Source organism: Schistocerca serialis, unplaced genomic scaffold, assembly GCF_023864345.2.
Source record: "Schistocerca serialis cubense isolate TAMUIC-IGC-003099 unplaced genomic scaffold, iqSchSeri2.2 HiC_scaffold_1353, whole genome shotgun sequence".
NCBI lineage: Eukaryota > Metazoa > Arthropoda > Insecta > Orthoptera > Acrididae > Schistocerca > Schistocerca serialis.
In genome coordinates, this window is record NW_026047573.1 from 6,049,528 (window position 1) to 6,069,912 (window position 20,385).

The window sequence follows — 20,385 nt, forward strand, 5'->3', positions numbered from 1 at the left end:
GCAGATAGTGAATTACAGTAAGGAGGCTTTCTAAATGATCTTCCTGTCCTCCTTCACCAAGGTTAGAAAATAAATGACATATATACAGCTGTGCAGAAATTACATCTGCAGATAGTGAATGTTGGTAAGGAGGCTTTCTGCTGCCCCATCCAGTCCTCCGTCACCTAGGTTAGAAAAAAAGAGAAATATACTGCCGTGCAGAAATTACATCTACATATGTTGAATGTTCGTAAGGAGGCTTTCAGCAGGCCCTTCCTGTCCTTCTTCACCTAGGTTAGAAAATAAAGGGGAGATATAAACAGCTGAGCAGAACTTACATCTACAGATAGGGAATGTTGGTAAAGAGGTTTTCTGTTGGCCTTCCTGTCCTCCTTCACATAGGTTAGTAAGTAAAGGAGGTAGATAGAGCTGTGCAGTAATTACATCTGCAGATAGTGATTGTTGGTAAGGAGGCTTTCTGCTGACCGTTTCAATCCTCCTTCACCTAGGTTAGAAAATAAAGAGGATATATACAGCTGTGCAGAAATTACATCTGCAGATAGTGAATGTTGGTAAGGAAGCTTTCAGCAGCCCCTTCTAGTCCTCCTACACCTAGGTTAGAAAGTAAAGGAAAAATATTCAGCTGTACAGAAATGACTTCTGCAGATATTGAAAGTTGGCAAGGAGGCTTTCTACAGGACCTTCCTGTCCTCCTTCACCTAGGTTAGAGAATAAAGGTGACATATACAGCTATGCAGAATTTAAATCTGCAGATACTAAATGTTGGTATGGAGGTTTTCTGGAAGCCCTTCCTTTCCTCCTTCACCTAGGTTAGAAAGTAGAGGAGATATACACAGCTGTGCAGAAATTAGATCTACATATGGTGAATGAATGCTGGTAAGGAGGCTTTCTGCACACCCTTCCAGTACTCCTACACCTAGGATAGAATATAAAGGAGATATATGCAGCTGTGCAAAAATTACATCTGCAGATAGTGAATGTTGGTAAGGAGGCTTTCTGCAGACCCTTCCAGTCCTCCTTCACCTAGGTTAGATAAAAAAGGAGATATATACAGTTCTGCAGAAATTACATCTGCAAATAGTGAATGTTGGTAAGGAGGCTTTCTGCAGGCCCTCCAGTCCTCTTTCATCTAGGTTAGAAAATGAGGTAGATATATACAGGTGAGCAGAAATTACATCTGCAGGTAGTGAAAGTTGGTAAGGAGGCTTTCTGCAGCCGCTTCCTGTCCTCCATCACCTAGGTTAGAACAGAAAAGGAGATATATACAGCTGTGCATATATTAGACCTGCAGATAGTGAAAGTTGGTAAGGAGGCTTTCTGCAGGCCCTTCAGGTCCTCCTTTGGCTAGGTTTGAAAAGTAAAGGAGATATATACAGCTGTACAGAAATTACATCTGCAGATAGTGAATGTCAATAAAGAATCTTTCTGCAGGCCTTTCCTGTTTTCTTCACTTAGGTTGGAAAATAAAGGAGATATATTCAGCTGTGCAGAAATTACATCTTCAGATAGTGAATGTTGGTATGGAGGCTTGCTGCAGGCCCTTTCTGTCCTCCTTCACCTAGGATAGAAAATTAAGGAGATATGTACGGCTGTGCAGAAATTAGATCTGCAGACAGTGAATGTTGTTAAGGAGGCTTTCTGCATGCCTTTCCAGTTCTCCTTCACCTAGGTTAGAAAATAAAGGAGATATATGTACAGCAGTGTAGAAATGAAATCTACAGAAAGGGAATGTTGGTAAGGAGGCTTTCTGCAGCCCCTTCCATTCCTGTTTAACGTTGGTTAGAAATAAATTAGATACATACATTTGTCCAGAAATTACATTTTCACATGGTGAATAATCGTAAGGAGGCTTTCAGCTGCCTCTACCAATCCTCTTTAACCTAGATCAGAATATAAAGGACATACATACATCTGTGCAGAAATTACATCTACAGATGGTGTATGTTGGTATGGAGGCTTTCTGCAGCCCTTTCCAGTCCTCCTGCACCTAGGTTAGAAAATAACTAGATATATACATCTGTGCAGAAATTACACCTAAAGATGGTGAATGTTGGTATGGAGGCTTTCTGCAGCTGCTTCCAGTCCACCTTCACCTGGGTTAAAATATAATGGAGATATATAAAGCTGTGCAGAAATTACATCTACAGATGGTGAATGTTGGTTAAGAGGCTTTCTTGCTGAGCCTTTCAGCCCTCCTTCTCCTAGGTTAGAAAATAAAGGAGATATATACAGCTGTGCAGAAATAATATCTACAGATGGTGAATGATTGTAGGGTAGCTTTATGCAGCTTCTTCCAGTACTTCTTCACCTAGGGTGAAAAATATTGTAGTTATATACAGTTGTGTAGTAAACGTATCTAAAAATGGTGTATTTTTTTTCAAGGAAGCTTTCTTCAACCTCTTCCAGTATTTCTTCACCTTGGTAGGAAAAAACATGAACCATGCATCTGTGTTGTAACCATACCTATGATGGTGAATATTGGTGAGGAAGCTTTCTGCGACACCTTGCAGTACTTCTTCTCCTATGGTAGAAAATAAAGTAAATATATACAGCTGTACAGTAACTATACCTAATGATGGTGAATCTTGGTAAGGAAGCTTCTGCGGCTCCTTCCAGTAATTTCCCCCTGTCATAAGAGGTGACTAAAAGGAGTCTCTCCCGCTCAAGGGGGTAGTTTGCCGCTGCGTCCGGAGATGGATGGTTCCGCGAATTCTATTTGTCGTCATTTTGGTTTTTCACTTATTCTGGTTCCTTCCTTCCTTTGTTTGGTTCCTATCTTTGTCCTTCTCCCTCTCACTGTCTTCCTTACTTTTCCCCTTGCCTTCTTCTCCTTGCCTTCTTCTCCTTGCCTTCTTCTCCTTGCCTTCTTCTCGTTGCCTTCTTCTCCTTGCCTTCTTCTTCTTGCCTTCTCCTTGCTTTCTTGTCACCCTTTGGTGCCCGCCTCGTCGTTTGAGACAGTCTGTCCTTTCTCTACCTTTCTCCCTTTTTTTTTTTTCCTCTTCTTCTTTCCTCCCTTTGCGTGCCTGAAGGCAGACCCACAGGTTTGCACACATAGCCAGTGATGGGGTGACGCGTTATTCCTCGCCCTGGGTAGACAAGTAAGGCACGCACGTACCCCCTGGTAATGGCCAGCCCAGGGACGTGTGACTGCCTGAGCTGACACATTTCGACCATGCTGATTGTTCTCTCAGTCCGTTTCTCTGTGTGACCTGAGGTGTAAACATTCACCTAAGATGGGAGTACCCTCTGCGAGGGTCCGCACAAGGATGGAGCGCGCAATCGGCAATGGATTTCTCTTCTTCTTCTCTTTCAACTTCTGCCGAAATATGGATCCTTGACCAGCCATCAGTGACAAAAGTACTACCGCCTGCCCCAAAGTTCCTCGTAGTTTCTCGATCTGAGGACGGAAAGGATTTTTCATCTGTCAACCCTTTCGTTATCCAAAAGGGCGTAGATGCCATAGCTGGATCTGTCAAGTCTTGTACCAGGATGCGTAACGGTACCTTGTTATTAGAAACTGAGAGTGCCTTTCAGGCACAAAAACTGCTTCGGGCCACACTCCTGTACACGTTCCGTGTCCGGGTGGTGGCTCACCGCACTTTGAATTCGTCGCGTGGTGTGGTATATACTAGATCACTCAATGGATTGACTGATGAGTAGATTCAGTCTTTACTCACTGGACAGGGCATGACGGCTTTCCATAAGGTCATGGAAAAGGTCAACAATGACCTTGTACTGACCCAGACACTTTCCCTGACCTTTGAAAGTGTTCAGCTGCCATCGCGCATCAAAGCGGTCTACGACATTATTTCTATTTGCCCCTATGTCCCAACACCTACAGGCAGCTACCAGTGTCAGCATTTTAATCACACTCGCCAGTCTTGTTCTAATGTGGCTAAATGTGTCACTTGTGGCAGGGATGCCCATGAGGGTAACTGTCCACCACCATCTCCTCATTGTGTGATCTGTCAGGGTGACCATGCAGCATCCTCTCGTGACTGTCCCATATACAAGGATGAACGCTGTATACAGGACATTCGTGTCAAAGTGAAAGTGTCCACCTCAGCTGCTTGCAAGCTATTTGCTAGTAGGAATCCCACACTGCTCCCAGCGTGGAAATACAGTACTGTCCTCGCTTCTCCTCGGACTACCAGGGAGGTGGCGACGCAGACATGCAATCTGACATTCAGCACTACGGTCGTCCGTTCGGCCATTGCTAAGATCGCCCGGTCAATGTCTCCTCTTCCTCCCCTCACCCCTAAGACACAAGCACCTTCATCAGCTTCTGCCAAGACGAAGACCCAGAAGTCAGATGCACAGGCCTTCAAGAAAGAACCGTCCCATGCAGACCTGCTACGTACATCAAACTCCCGGCCATCGACCAGTATTTCCACTAAATGACCTTCCAAGAAGGCTCATAGGAAGCAAAGTTCTCCTTGTCCGCCATGGCGCGTTTCTTCTCCTGTGCCACGCAGCGGTTGCCGCCCCAGGCCGTCGTCCATTTTGCCTGGCCACACCGCTGGTAGCCAAACATCTGACCATTCAACGGTGGAGGAAGCTCCCCCTTTTGGCCATCTTAACAAGATGGCAGATGAACCTACTGAACCAATGGACAATGACTCTCCACCCATTGATAGCGGCGGCAGTGCTCGCTTGAAGCCAGGCCCTCAGCGGCCTTCGAGGTGACCCCTTCTTGCTTCTCATTTTTCTTTTTCTTCTCACGATGGCACTTATTCACTGGAATATTCGCAGCATTCGCTCTCACCGAGAGGACTTGAAGTTGCTGCTCCGTTTGCACAGTCCGCTCGTTGTAGCCCTCCAGGAAACGAAGCTACGCCCATGCAATCAAATTGCCTTTGCACACTACACCTCTGTGTGTTTTGACCTACCCTCTGTGACAGGTATTCCTGCTCATGGAGGGGTTATGTTGCTGGTCCAGGATGAGATTTACTATGATCTCATCACTTTGCACACCGGCCTGCAGGCAGTTGCTGTCTGAATTACTCTCCCCACTTTTACATTTTTCATTTGTACCGTTTACACTCCATCATTGTTTGCCGTTACCAGGGCAGACATGATGCAAATTATTGCTCAGCTACCTGCACCATTTTTGTTAACTGGAGCCTTCAGTCCCCACCATCCCCTTTGGGGCTCTCCAGCATCCTGCCCGAGGGGCTCCCTGTTAGCAGACCTTTTCAGCCAGCTCAATCTTGTCTGCCTCAATACTGGCGGCCCTACTTTTCTTTGTGTCACATCTCACGCTTGTTCCCATTTAGACCTCTCTATATGCACTACCCAACTTGCACACCGGTTTGAGAGGTATGCACTTTCTGATACATATTCGAGGGACCACTCCCCGTGTGTCATCCATCTCCTGGATCATACCCCCTCTCTGTGCTCAACATGTTGGAACATCTCCAAAGCAGACTGGGGGCTCTTCTCTTCCAGAGCGAACTTTCAGGATCAAACCTTCACAAGTTGCAATAGTCAGGTCACACACCTCGTGGAAGTTATTCTCACTGCTGCTGAATATTCTATCCCTCACACTACTTCTTCTCCACGTCACGCACCGGTCCCCTGGTGGACCGCAGCATGTAGACACTTTACGTGCTCGTCAGTGTGCTTTATGCACCTTTAAACACTACCCTATGAATGGCTAATTGTATCAATTATAAACAAGTACATGCACAGTGTCGTCGTGTTATTAAAGAAAGCAAGAAAGCCAGCTGGGCTTCTTTCACAAGCACCTTCAACAGTTTTACTCCTTCTTCTGTTGTCTGGGGTAGCCTGCACTGGCTATCTGGCACTAAGGTCCACTCACCAGTTTCTGGCTTGACGGTCGCTAATGATGTCCTTGTCGCCCCTGAGGATGTCTCCAATGCCTTCGGCTGCTTTTTCGCAAAGGTTTCAAGCTCCACTCATTACCACCCTGCCTTCCTCCCCTGAAAAGAGGCAGAGGAGGCAAGGCCACCTAACTTTCGCTCCTCGAATCGTGAAAGTTATAATGCCCCATTCACTATGCGGGAATTCAAAAACGCAGTTGCCCGGTCACGGTCCTCTGCTCCAGGCCTGATTCTATTCATATTCAGATGCTGAAGAACCTTTCTCCTGCGGGTAAAGGTTTTATTCTTAGTACTTACAATCACATCTGGGTTGAGGGTCATGTTCCCACATGCTGGAGCAAGTCTATTGTTGTGCCGAATCCTACTCTCGGGTAGGACAAGCACTTGCTCTCCAGTTATCGACCCATCTCTCTTACCAGCTGTGTCTGCAAGGTGAAGGCGTGAATGGTCAACTCTCGTTTGGTTTGGCTGCTTGAATCTCGACACCTACTTACCAATGTACTACGTGGATTCCGTAGGCGCCGCTCTGCTGTTGGCCATCTGGTTACCTTGTTGACCTTCATTATGAATAACTTCTTGCGGAAGCGCCCAACCACGGCTGTGTTCTTTGATTTGGAGAAGGTTTACAACACCTGTTCGAGAGTGGGCATTCTCCTCACCATGCATACATGGGGCCTTTGCGGTCGCCTCCCTCCTTTTATGCATGCCTTTTTAATGGATCGACAATTCAGGGTACGTGTGGGTTCTGTCCTGTCAGTTGCCTTTCCCCAGGAGAATGGGGTGCTACAGGGATCAGTTTTGAGCGTCGCTCTCTTCGCCATAGCGATCAATCCAATAATGGATTGCCTCCCAGCTGATGTGTCAGGCTCCCTTTTCGTGGACGATTTTACCATCTATTGCAGTGCACAGCGTACGTGTTTCCTGGAGCACTGTCTTCGGCACTGTCTTCGGCACTGTCTTCGGCGCCGTCTTCGGCGGCGCCGTCTTCGGCGGCGCCGTCTTCGGCGGCGCCGTCTTCGGCGGCGCCGTCTTCGGCGGCGCCGTCTTCGGCGGCGCCGTCTTCGGCGGCGCCGTCTTCGGCGGCGCCGTCTTCGGCGGCGCCGTCTTCGGCGGCGCCGTCTTCGGCGGCGCCGTCTTCGGCGGCGCCGTCTTCGGCGGCGCCGTCTTCGGCGGCGCCGTCTTCGGCGGCGCCGTCTTCGGCGGCGCCGTCTTCGGCGGCGCCGTCTTCGGCGGCGCCGTCTTCGGCGGCGCCGTCTTCGGCGGCGCCGTCTTCGGCGGCGCCGTCTTCGGCGGCGCCGTCTTCGGCGGCGCCGTCTTCGGCGGCGCCGTCTTCGGCGGCGCCGTCTTCGGCGGCGCCGTCTTCGGCGGCGCCGTCTTCGGCGGCGCCGTCTTCGGCGGCGCCGTCTTCACTCCTGAAGTGTCGGCAATGGCTTCCGTTTTTTTGCTGCGAAGACAGTCTGTATAAACTTCTGGCGCTGCAAAGAGTTTCTCCCACCATCCTTACGACTCGGTCCCGTTGCTCTCCGATTCGTGGAGACAACAAAATTTTTAGTTCTTACATTTGACAGGGAACTTAGCTGGTCTCCACATGTGTCATATTTGGCTGCCCATTGTACCTGTTCCCTAAATGTCCTCTGTGTTCTCAGTGGTATTTCATGTGAGGCGGATCGAACCGTCCTACTTCGCCTATATTGGTCGATCATCCGCTCACAGCTGGATAATGGGAGCATCGTATACTCCTCTGCATGGCCATCCATCTTACGCTGCATCAACTCTATACAACATCAGGGTTTACGTCTTGCGATCGGAGCGTTTTATACTAGTCCTTTCGAGAGTCTTTATGATGAAGCCAGTGAATTGCCACTAACCTACCTTCGCAATATACTGCTTTGTCGGTATGCCTGTCGGCTATTGTCAATGCCCGACCACCTGTCTTATCGATCCTTTTTTAACGACTCGCGACCGTCAATACGGGTTGTATGTCTCTGCCCTGCGACCCCCTGGAGTTCGCTTTCATCGCCTCCTTCAGCACCTTGATTTTTTACTCCCTGCTACCTTTCGAGTGGGCGAGAGACAAACACCTCCTTGGCTTCAGGCTCAGGTTCGCATTCACCTTGACCTTGGCGCGCTCCCAAAGGAGGTTAGCTCCACTTCGGTATACCGCTCCCATTTTGTCGAACTTTCTTCGAAGTTCACTAATATGACCTTCATTTATACAGATGGCTCTAAGACCAATGAGGGTGTTGGGTGCTCTTTTAGTGTCGGGGCACACAGTTTCTAATACCGACTCCATGGCCATTGTTCAGTCTTCACAGCTGAGGTATTTTCCATCTACCAGGCTATTCTTTACATCTGCTGCCACTGACATTCTGCTTATGTTATCTGCTCCGATTCCCTGAGCGCCATCCAGAGCCTCAGTGATCCGTATCCGGTTCACCCTTTCGTGCACCAGATCCAACGCTCTCTTCAGTAGCTGGTGGACGACGGTTCTCTGGTTAGCTTTAGGTGGGTTCCTGGTCATGTCAGTATCCCTGGGAACGAAGCTGCGGATGCCGCGGCCAAGGGTGCGGTCCTCCAGCCTCAGACAGCTTCTTGTTGTGTCCCTTCATCAAATTGTAGCAGGGTCATTTGTCGGCGCATTTTATCGCTGTGGCATGCCGATTGGTTTGCACTTACGGACAACAAGCTACGGGCCTTGAAACCTCTTCCCACGGCTTGGACGACCTCTTCACACCCTTCTCGGCCGGAGGAGGTCGTTTTGGCCCGGTTACAAATTGGACACTGCCGGTTCAGCCATCGCCATCTGCCGACGGCTGCGCCGACGCTGTTCTGTCCATGTGGGCAATTGCTGGCAGTATGCCACATTTTAATGTCCTGTCCAAATTTTAATACACTCCCAGTAATTATTAACCTAGGGTAGAAAATAATTGAGGTATATACAGCTGTGCGGTAACTATATCAGCAGATGGAGAATCTATGTCAGGAAGCTTTCTGCAGCACCTTGATGTACATTTTCACCTGCGGTAGAAGACAAAGGAGGTACATACAGCTGTGCAGTAACTATATCTACAGATGGTGAATGTTAGTATGGAAGCTTCCTGCACCTCCTTCTAGTATTTCTTCACCTAGGGTAGAATATAAGTGTGATATATACAGCTGTGCCGGAAATGTATCTGCAGATTTTGGATGTTGGAAGGGAGCTTCCTGCAGCCTCTTCCATAACTTAGTCACCATGGTTAGAAAACCTTTGCAGTATGTACAGTTGTGCAGTAACTAAATCTGCAGATGCTGAGTGTTGGTAACGGAGCTTTCTGCACATTCTTCTATAACATCTTTGACTTGGGTAGGAAATCATGGTGATACGTGCACCTGTGTTGTAACTATATTTGCGGGTTTTGAATGTTAGTAAGGAAGCTCTCTTCAACTTCTTCCATCACTTCTTCACCTAGAGTAGAAAGTGAAGGCTATATGTACAGCAGAGTACTATCAAGTGTGTTAATGATTAGTACCACACCTTTCAATTGGAGAAGAGGAGACATTGTACCCATATTCAAAAAATACACTCCTGGAAATTGAAATAGGAACACCATGAATTCATTGTCCCAGGAAGGGGAAACTTTATTGACACATTCCTGGAGTCAGATACATCACATGATCACACTGACAGAACCACAGGCACATAGACACAGGCAACAGAGCATGCACAATGTTGGCACTAGTACAGTGTATATCCACCTTTCGCAGCAATGCAGGCTGCTATTCTCCTATGGAGACGATCGTAGAGATGCTGGATGTAGTCCTGTGGAACGGCTTGCCATGCCATTTCCATCTGGCGCCTCAGTTGGACCAGCGTTCGTGCTGGACGTGCAGACCGCGTGAGACGACGCTTCATCCAGTCCCAAACATGCTCAATGGGGGACAGATCCGGAGACCTTGCTGGCCAGGGTAGTTGACTTACACCTTCTAGAGCACGTTGGGTGGCACGGGATACATGCGGACGTGCATTGTCCTGTTGGAACAGCAAGTTCCCTTGCCGGTCTAGGAATGGTAGAATGATGGGTTCGATGACGGTTTGGATGCACCGTGCACTATTCAGTGTCCCCTCGACGATCACCAGTGGTGTACGGCCAGTGTAGGAGATCGCTCCCCACACCATGATGCCGGGTGTTGGCCCTGTGTGCCTCGGTCGTATGCAGTCCTGATTGTGGCGCTCACCTACACGGCGCCAAACACGCATACGACCATCATTGGCACCAAGGCAGAAGCGACTCTCATCGCTGAAGACGACACGTCTCCATTCGTCCCTCCATTCACGCCTGTCGCGACACCACTGGAGGCGGGCTGCACGAAGTTGGGGCGTGAGCGGAAGACGGCCTAACGGTGTGCGGGACCGTAGCCCAGCTTCATGGAGACGGTTGCGAATGGTCCTCGCCGATATCCCAGGAGCAACAGTGTCCCTAATTTGCTGGGAAGTGGCGGTGCGGTCCCCTACGGCACTGCGTAGGATCCTACGGTCTTGGTGTGCATCCATGCGTCGCTGCGGTCCGGTCCCAGGTCAACGGGCACGTGCACCTTCCGCCGACCACTGGCGACAACATCGATGTACTGTGGAGACCTCACGCCCCACGTGTTGAGCAATTCGGCGGTACGTCCACCCGGCCTCCCGCATGCCCACTATACGCCCTCGCTCAAAGTCCGTCAACTGCACATACGGTTCACGTCCACGTTGTCGCGGCATCCTACCAGTGTTAAAGACTGCGATGGACCTCCGTATGCCACAGCAAACTGGCTGACACTGACGGCGGCGGTGCACAAATGCTGCGCAGCTAGCGCCATTCGACGGCCAAAACCGCGGTTCCTGGTGTGTCCACTGTGCCGTGCGTGTGATCATTGCTTGTACAGCCCTCTCGCAGTGTCCGGAGCATGTATGGTGGGTCTGACACACCGGTGTCAATGTGTTCTTTTTTCCATTTCCAGGAGTGTACAATAAAAGGCTTTGGAAAAATCACAGAGGTATAACCCTTATGAGTCATACAGCCAAAATTTTTGAATTAACTTTACTAAATCGAATACGTTAAAACATATAAAACGGCTGAGTGAAGAACAGCATGGGTTTAGGAAAGGAAGAAGCACAATCAACCTAATATTTTCTGTCTATCAACTGGCAGAAGAAAGTTGGGAGTTTAAAAAAATAGTGATAATGGTTTTTATAGACAAAGGATAGGGATGTGTCCCTGTTGACAGGGAAAGACTCTGTGATGAAAGAAGAAGATACATGTAGATGACAGATGCATTAATGTAATAAACTAAATGTGCAGAGAACACAATTGTAGAACTAGAACATCATTGGGGAACTCTGTTTACTTCCAAATAAGTCAAGCCCCCCTGCAGGTCCGGGGTAAGAATGGGCCCGAGGTATTCCTGCCTTTCGTAAGAGGCGACTAAAAGGAGTTTCAACCGTTTCGGCCTTCCATGTGATGGCCCCCCTTGGGGTTTGACTTCCATTTTTCAAAATTCTACAGAAGTACGAGCCTTTTGGGGAAGGACGCCTTATGTGGTGTCTCACTGGTCCTCAGTGCACTAAGACCTTGGCACTCAGCATTGTAACGGCGTTGTAACCACACCCACTATTCCTCAAATTGGGCCTAAACGCCTGATGGGTTACGCAAGTTACGCCCATATTGCGTCCCCATCTGCACCTACGATCATGATGGACTTTCCATGGCACCCGAAATCCAGCACAGTAGCCAGCCCGTTGTGGTGGGGTTGTCATGTACCCTCTAGGTTGTAGCCCCTGACTACACATGGATCGTACTGCCGATACCTGAGCTGTACCCTCCCCACGTCGGCCAAGGAGTAGATGCCCGTCTCCTTGGGGCATCAGGACTCCCAGCAACAGTTGTCCTGCCAGGTGGCCCTTGCTGCGGCTGGGTGGCGCCCGTGGGGAGAGCCCCTGGTCAGAGTGGGTGGTATCGGGGCGGACGTTTCGCAGATAAAACGTCAACATGTATCAGGCTGCTCTGCGGCCGAGTCTTTTAAAAAGAAAGGTACTGTCTCTGGTTCTGGTTCTCCTGCCCTTTCCCCCTTGGCCACTCCCTGGGAGGAAGGACAGGATCGCCGGCTTGGGGCCAAGTACCTCCCCCGCTATTTATTCTATTCTCGGACCGATGGGGGGGACGTTTGCCACCTCCAAGCCCATGTTCTTTGTCCAGCACATCGAGTAAATCTTCTGGGAAATCGAGGCTCTCAGTAAAATTTGTTCTGGGTGCATTCTTGTAAAGACCACCTCCGCCACACAGTCGGCTTCGCTCCAGGCATGTGACCGACTCGGGGACATCACAGTGTCCACTGTCCTGCATCTGGCACTGAATAGGACGCAGGGGGTTATTTGTCATCGGGACCTCCTGCTGCAATCTAATGAGGAGCTCAGGGCCAACCTGGAGCGCCGAGGCGTGCATTTCATCTGGCGAGTCCAGCGCGGCCCCAAAGACCGTCGCGTCATCACCGGGGCCTTTATAATCGCCTTCGAGGGGGACGTTCTCCCAGAGAAGGTAAAGGTGATGTGCTACCGGTGTGACGTGCGACCTTACGTCCCGCCTCCTATGCGCTGCTTTCAGTGTTTGCACTTCGGGCACATGTCGTCACAATGTGAGGCTGAGCCCCTTTGTGGCGATTGTGGACGTCCTCTTCGTGAGGAACATACATGCACCCCACCACCTCGGTGCGTCAATTGTCCTGGCATCCACTCGCCTAGATTTTTAGACTGCCCCGCATATTAGATGGAGAAGAAGATTCAAGAATTAAAACTTTGGATCGTCTCTCTTATTCTAGGCCAGCAAGAAATATGACCGCCTCCATCCCGTGACGTTGACAACTTCATTTGCATCAGTTGTGTCCACTCCTTCCACAGTATCCTCACCCCTATCCTGTCCCCCCTCCACCTCCTCACCCCATCCGAGGTCTATGCCTCTGCCCCCCAAATCCCTCCCTTCCAAATCCACCTCCCTCACGGCCCCTGCCCCCTCTGCCCCAGGGGCCACCCTTCCTCTTCCACCCCCTCCGCTGCCTGAGAAGCGATCCTCTTCTCAGGCGTCTATCGGGGAAACGATCCGGACCCCGGCTTCTGAGGTCCGACCTTCCAAAACGGACCCCGCGTGTGAGGACCTTCTTTGGGTCCAGCCCACCATCCCTGTGCCTCATCGGACTTCCAAGAAGGCCTCCAAGAAGAAGTCTTTATTCCCCTCTCCACCCCGGCCCGTTTCGTCTGACGCTCCATCCGTGAGTCGCTGCTCCCAGCCGTCCTCAGTTTCACTTTGCTGCCAGGCGCTCAGCTGGCCTCTCGTCGGCGAATGATGCTGCCCCTCCTACGCAACCCGGGAAAGCGGCCGCAGCTGGCGATGACTCGATGGAACAGGATCCGCCTCCCGCCGGATGTAGTGTTGTTCCCTCGAACCTGGCCCTCCGCGGCCATCGAGGTGACCCGCTCTTCACCCGTTTCGTTCCCTTCTTTTCTGACTAGCGATGGCTTTGTTACATTGGAACATAAGAGGTATTCGATCCAATCGGGAGGAATTACAACTGCTCCTCCGCCTGCACTGTCTGCTCGTCCTTGGTCTGCAGGAAAACAAGTTGCGCGCAACTGATCGTATTGCTTTTACCCACTATACCTCGGAGCGGTCTGACCTCTCCCCTGCGGACGGTATTCCAGCTCATGGTGGGGTCTTGTTGCTCGTTCGGGATGATGTCTATTACCATCCCATCCCATTGACTACCACACTCCAAGCAATAGCTGTCCGTATTACTCTTTCTGCCTTTACTCTTTCTGCCTTTACTCTTTCTGCCTTTACTCTTTCTGCCTTTACTCTTTCTGCCTTTACTCTTTCTGCCTTTACTCTTTCTGCCTTTACTCTTTCTGCCTTTACTCTTTCTGCCTTTACTCTTTCTGCCTTTACTCTTTCTGCCTTTACTCTTTCTGCCTTTACTCTTTCTGCCTTTACTCTTTCTGCCTTTACTCTTTCTGCCTTTACTCTTTCTGCCTTTACTTTTTCTGTTTGTACCGTCTACACTCCATCGTCATCCGCAGTCAGTCGGTCTGACATGATGCACCTGATTGTTCAGCTTCCTCCACTGTTTTTATTGTTTGGCGACTTCAATGCCCATCATCCCCTTTGGGGCTCTCCTGCATCCTGTCAGAGAGGCTCCCTCTTGGCGGGTGTCTTCGACCATCTCAATCTCGTCTGCCTCAATACTGGCGCCCCGACTTTCCTCTCAGATTCTACTCATACCTACTCCCACTTGGACCTCTCGATCTGTTCTACCACTCTTGCCCCCTCGATTCGAGTGGTATGTCCTTTCTGACACCAATTCGAGCGACCACTTCGCCTGTGTCGTTCGTCTCCTGCACCACACCCCATCCCCACGTCCTTCGAGCTGGACCATACCGAAGGCTGACTGGGGACTTTACTCCTCCCTGGCGACCTTTCCGGACCACGATTTTCTCAGTTGTGACAGTCAGGTCGAATACCTCACGGCTGTTATCATCAATGCTGCCGAATGTTCCATTCTTCGTACTACCTCTTCTTCACGTCGCGTTTCCATCCCCTGGTGGAATGAGGCTTGTAGAGACACTATCCGTGCTCGACGACGTGCTTTACGCACCTTTCGCCGCCATCCTACGTTGGCGAATTGTACTGGATACAAACGACTCCGAGTGCAATGCTGTAGAGTCATCAAAGACAGCAAAAAAAGCTTGTTGGGCCTCTTTCACCAGCACTTTTAACAGTTTTACTCCCTCTTCTGTCGTCTGGGGTGGCCTACTCCGGCTGTCGGGCATTAAGGCCCACTTCTCGGAACCTGGCCTGACTTCAGGTAATGAGGTCCTTGTTGATCCTGTGGATGTCTCCAACGCCTTCGGCCGCTTTTTCGCGGAGGTTTCAAGCTCCGCCCATTACCACACTGCCTTCCTTCCCAGGAAAGAGGCAGAAGAGGCTCAGCGACCTTCCTTCCACTCGCTGAATCTGGAAAATTATAATGTCCCCTTTACTATGCGGGAACTCGAACGTGCACTTGCACTGTCCCGGTCCTCTGCTCCGGGGCCAGATGCCATTCACGTTCAGATGCTGGCACACCTTTCTCCGGCAGGCAAAAGCTTCCTTCTTCGTACCTACAATCGCGTCTAGACCGAAGGTCAATTCCCCATGCATTGGCGTGATGCCGTCATTGTTCCTATACCCAAACCTGGGAAGGATAGACACCTTCCTTCTAGTTACCACCCCATTTCTCTTACAAGCTGTGTCTGTAAGGTGATGGAGCGCATGGTTAATGCTTGGTTAGTTTGGATTCTTGAATCTCGACGGCTACTTACCAATGTTCAATGCGGCTTTCGTCGACGCCGCTCCGCTGTTGACCACCTTGTGACCTTGTCGACATTCATCATGAACAACTGTTTGTGAAAGCGTGAAATGGTAGCCGTGTTCTTCGATTTGGAGAAGGCTTATGATACCTGTTGGAGAGGAGCTATCCTCCGCACTATGCACAGGTGGGGTCCACGCGGTCGCCTGCCCCTTTTTATTGATTCCTTTTTAACAGATCGAAAGTTTAGGGTATGTGTGGGTTCCGTATTGTCCAACGTCTTCCTCCAGGAGAACGGAGTGCCTCAGGGCTCCATCATGAGCGTAGCCCTTTTTGCCATAGCGATCAATCCAATTATGGATTGCATTCCACCTAATGTCTCGGGCTCACTTTTTTTCGATGACTTCACGATCTACTGCAGTGCCCAGAGAACATGCCTCCTGGAGTGCTGCCTTCAGCGTTGTCTAGACAGCCTATACTCATGGAGTGTGGCAAATGGCTTCCGGTTCTCTGAAGAGAAGACGGTTTGCATCAACTTTTGGTGATATAAAGCATTCCTTCCGCCATACTTACAACTGGGTCCCGTTGTTCTCCCCTTCATGGAAACAACTAAGTTTCTAGGGCTCACACTGAACAGGAAACTTTGTTGGTCTCCGCACGTCTTTTATTTGGCTACCCGTTGTACATGTTCCCTTAATGTCCTCGGAGTTCTTAGTGGTTCATCTTGGGGAGCGGATCGCACTGTCCTGCTTCGCTTGTATCAGTCCATAGTCTGACCAAAGCTGGATTATGGGAGCTTTGTCTATTCGTCTGCTCGGCCATCCCTCTTACGCCGTCTCAACTCCATCCACCATAGGGGGTTATGACTTGCGACCGGAGCATTCTACACTAGTCCCGTCGAGAGTCTTTATGCTGAAGCTGCCGAATTACCATTGACCTACCGGCGCAACGTACTGCTTTGTCGGTATGCCTGCCGGCTGTTGTCAATGCCCGACCACCCCTCTTATCAGTCCTTCTTCGCCGATTCTCTCGACCACCAGTATGGGTTGTATATGTCTGCCCTGCTGCCCCCTGGAGTCCACTTTCATCGCCTGCTTCGACAATTGGATTTTGCCCTCCCTACCACCTTCAGAGAGGGTGAGAGCCGGACACTACCTTGGCTCCAGGCTCCGGTTCATATTTATCTCAACCTCAGCTCGTTCCCGAAGGGGTGAACTCCGGCCGCAGTGTATTGCTCACGGTTTGTCGAACTTCGTGCGTGACTGGCCAGTCACACCTTTATTTACACTGATGGCTCGAAAACTGATGATGGTGTTGGCTATGCCTTTGTCGTCGGGGCTGTTGCCTTTAAATACCAGCTCCTCGACCAATGTTCCAGCTTTACGGCCGAGCTTTTTGCTCTACATCAGGGCGTTCAGTATGCCCGCCGCCACCGCCATTCATCGTATGTACTCTGCTCTGATTCACTCAGTGCTCTTCAGAGCCTTGGAGCTCCATATCCGGTCCTTCCCTTGGTGCAACGGATCCAGCAGTCCCTCCATTCTTTTGCTGCAGATGGCTCTCCTGTCAGCTTTCTGTGGGTCCCCGGCCATGTAGGAATGCCTGGGAATGAGGCTGCTGATGCTGCAGCCAAGGCTGCAGTCCTCCTGCCTCGGCCAGCCTCCCATTGTGTCCCGTCATCTGACGTTAGTGGGGTTGTTTGTAAGAGGCTTGTGTCGTTGTGGTGGGATACTTGGTCATCACTTCACGGAAACAAGCTCCGGGCAGTAAAACCATTCCCAACTGCTTGGACAACATCCTCTCGACCATCTCGGTGAGAAGAGGTCCTTCTGACCAGGTTGCGGATTGGGCATTGCCGGTTTAGCCACCGCTACCTGCTCTCCGGTGACCCAGCCCCGCAGTGCCCTTGTGGTCATGCATTAACAGTGCGCCATGTTTTATTGCCGTGTCCCCATTTTAGTCAATCTCGTGTTGTCCTGTCTCTGCCATCTACTTTACAGGCTATTTTAGCTGATGACGCTTGAGCAGCTGCTCGTGTTCTTTGTTTCATTATTTTGACTGGCTTGTCCAAAGACATCTAACTCTTTCACTTATTTTATCTGCATCTCTGTAAGAACTTTCTGGTGGGTGTGTGTGTGTGTGTCCCCCCCCCCCCCCCCCCCATGAGTTTTACTAGATTCTATGTGCTCTAACAATTGTGACTGGGCGCTAATGACCTCAGTAGTTGAGTGCCCTTAAACCCCCCCCCCAAAAAAAAAAAAAAAGTCAAGGACTTAAACAAGGAAGTATTCTATCTCCTGCACATTTTAATGTTGTGATGAAGGGAATGAATAGGGCAGTTGGAGGTACAGTAAAAGAGAAAGACAAAATGATGATTTTTGCAGATGATATGGCAATATGGGGCCATAAAGAGGTAGATGTACAGTTACAACTTGATGTGTGGAAGGAAATAATAAAATAGTATGGATTAAAAATAAATAAAGATAAGAGTGAAGGAATGGTATTTGGAAGAGAGAAAGGGATTAAAGGAAATATTACCTTCAATGGAGAACCCCTCACATTGGTAGAAAGTTTCTGTTATGTAGGTATTGAGGTATTGAAGTATCTAAGGATGGAAGAATAACAAACGATATTAATAGGAGGTTACACAATGGAGCCAATTTCGAACAAACAATAAATCACCTGATTTGGAATAAGGAAGTTTCAGAAAAAGCAAAACTTCTTATGTATGAGATTTTTACTTTCCTATTGTACCTATGCTGGAGAAACATGAGAAATGACACAAAGGACCAGAAACAGGAGCAGTCCGCAAGCAGGGGAAATGACATTTCTCAGAACAGTTAAGGGAAAAACAGGAATGTAGAGATTAGGAAGGACCTTAAACAGGAAAGTACAAGAGAAAAAATTGAAGAAAAAAAGAGATTTAGATGGTTTGGGCATGTTAAGAGGATACACCGGCAGAGACACCCCAAAGTTATGGAAGAACTAAAGATGGATGGATAAAGACATAGAGGGCACCAAAACACACAGTGGAAAATGGCAGTGAGATTATCTGTCAAAACGAGACATGTGACCTGGTGGCAAGTGGAGGAAAAAGAATGGTGGGAGGACCAAGCCAAATGGAGAGGACTCGTCAGTACTGGGACCCGGCAGTAGCTGGAGCGGATTACGAATATTGATAGATGTATGTTCAGCTGTGTAGTAAGTATATTTGCAAAAGGTGAATGTTGGTACAGAACCTTACTGCAGCATCTTCTATAAGTTTTTTGCATAGAGTAGAAAATCGGGAAATATATATAGCTGTGCTGTAACTATATCTGTAGGTGGTGAGTCTTGGTAACGAAGCTTTCAGCAGCTTCGTCCATAACTTCCTAACACAGGGTACAAACTCAAGGCACTATGTACAGCTATGCAGTAACTACATCAGCAGATGGTGAATGTTAGTAAAGAAGCTTCCTGCAACTTCTTGCATAACTTCTTCATCTAGGGTAGAAAATCGAGGCTATACATAAGACTGTGCAGTAACTACATCTGCAGATGGTGAATGTTGGTAAGGAAGCTTTCTGCAGCTTTTTTACAAGTCTTCTTCACCTAGGGTAGAAAATGAAGGTGATGTGTACAGCCAGGCAGTAATTATATCTGTTGATGGTGAATGTTGGAAAGGAAGCTTTCTGCAGCTTCACCCTTAACTTCTTCACCTAGGGTAGAATATCGTGCGATATGTATTGCTGTGCAGTAACGGTATCTGCAGATGCTGAATGTTGGTAATGAAGCATTCTGAAGCTTGTTCCATAACTTCATCATCTATGGTAGAAAATCAAAGTGGTATATTCAGCTAAAGCTGTAACTATATCAACACATGGTGACTGTTGGTAGGAAGCCTTCTGCAGCTTCTTCTATAAGTTTTTTGCATAGGGTAGAAAATTGAGGCATTAACTATATCTGCAGATGGTGAATGTTGGTAAGGAAGCACTCTACAGCTTATCGCATAACTTCCTCACCTATTGTACTAAGTCATGGTGATATGCACAGCTGTGCTGTAACTATATCTTCAGATAGTGACTTATGGTAGAGAAGCATTCTGCAGTTTGTTTCATAATTATTTCACCTAGGGTAAGGAATCAAGAGTGATGTGTGGCAATAACTATACCTACAGATAGTAACTGATTGTAAGGACGTTTTTGCAGCTGTTTTTGTAAATTTTTGCTCAGGTCAAGAATCATTGGTGACGTGTACAGCTGTGGAATAACTATATCTAGAGACAGTGACTGGTGGTACATCTTTCATAAATTTTTTCAGCTCGTTAAGAGTCAAAATTTGCATGCTCATCTGTGCAGCAACTAGAACCACAGATAGTGGCAGGTGGTAGAAAAGTGTTCTGCAGCTTCCTTCATCAGTTTTCCACCTAGGGTTAAGAATCATGGGTGATGTGTACAAGTAAGCAGTAACTATATCTACAGGGAGTCACAAGTGGGTAAGAAGCTTTTGGCACCTTCTTTTATAAATTTTCACCCAGGATTAAGAACAGAGTTCAATGTGTAGAGCTCTGCGGAAATTATATCTACGGTTAATTAATGGTGGTATGGAAGCTTTCTGCAGCTGCTTTCATAATTTTTTTCCTTTGGTTAAGAATCATATTCGACACGTACAGCTGTGCCATAACTATACCTGCAGATAAGAACTGGCCGTAAGGAACATTTCTGCCCCTTTTTTCAAAAATTTTTCCTCTGCTTAAGTATCAATTGTGACGTGTGCAGCTGTGCTGTAGCTCTATCTACATATAGTTACGGGTGTAAAGGAAACAATCAAGGGCGATTTGTACGGCTGTGCAGTAACTATACCTACATGGAGTTGCAAATGGATTTGAAGCATTCTGGAGCTCCTTTCATAAATTTTCTACCTAGAGTGATGAACAAAGTTCAACATGTACAGGTGTTCAGTAACTATACCTACAGACAGTGACTGTCATTAGAAAAGCTTTTTGCAGCTTCTTTCATAAATTTCTCACCTAGGTTTACGAATCTAGGGTGATAGGTACAGTTGCACAGTAACAACATCTACAGATAGTGACTGATGGTAAGGAAACTTTCTGCAGATTCATTCATAAATTTTTTACTTACAAATATGAGAATGGGAAATTAGTAACTACACTAATAAAGCAATTTTTAGAATGTGGACAATACCCACTACC

At 48.5% G+C, this 20,385-nt stretch overlaps 1 protein-coding gene across 1 annotated transcript; it reads right to left on the reverse strand.

The window, feature by feature from the left end:
* Nucleotides 1-2,279: 2,279 nt before the first annotated feature.
* Nucleotides 2,280-19,474, reverse strand: LOC126440169 (circumsporozoite protein-like). The gene is made up of 3 exons (XM_050090611.1): nt 19,345-19,474; nt 6,786-7,232; nt 2,280-2,521 (listed from the first exon to the last, which is right to left on the reverse strand). The coding sequence occupies exons 1-3, from the start codon at nt 19,472-19,474 to the stop codon at nt 2,280-2,282; spliced, it is 819 nt and encodes a 272-aa protein (XP_049946568.1).
* Between the last annotated feature and the right edge of the window lie 911 nt (nt 19,475-20,385).

Excerpts from the sequence above, each read along its gene's own strand:
- LOC126440169 (XM_050090611.1), bottom strand. The coding sequence starts at position 19,474 with ATGTACCACCAGTCACTGTCTCTAGATATAGTTATTCCACAGCTGTAC. Across the intron at positions 7,233-19,344 it reads CAATCAGTTACTATCTGTAG|ACGGCGCCGCCGAAGACGGC; the intron begins GTATAGTTATTG and ends GCGCCGCCGAAG. Across the intron at positions 2,522-6,785 it reads CGAAGACAGTGCCGAAGACA|GAGAAGAAGTACTGCAAGGT; the intron begins GTGCCGAAGACA and ends TTTCTACCATAG.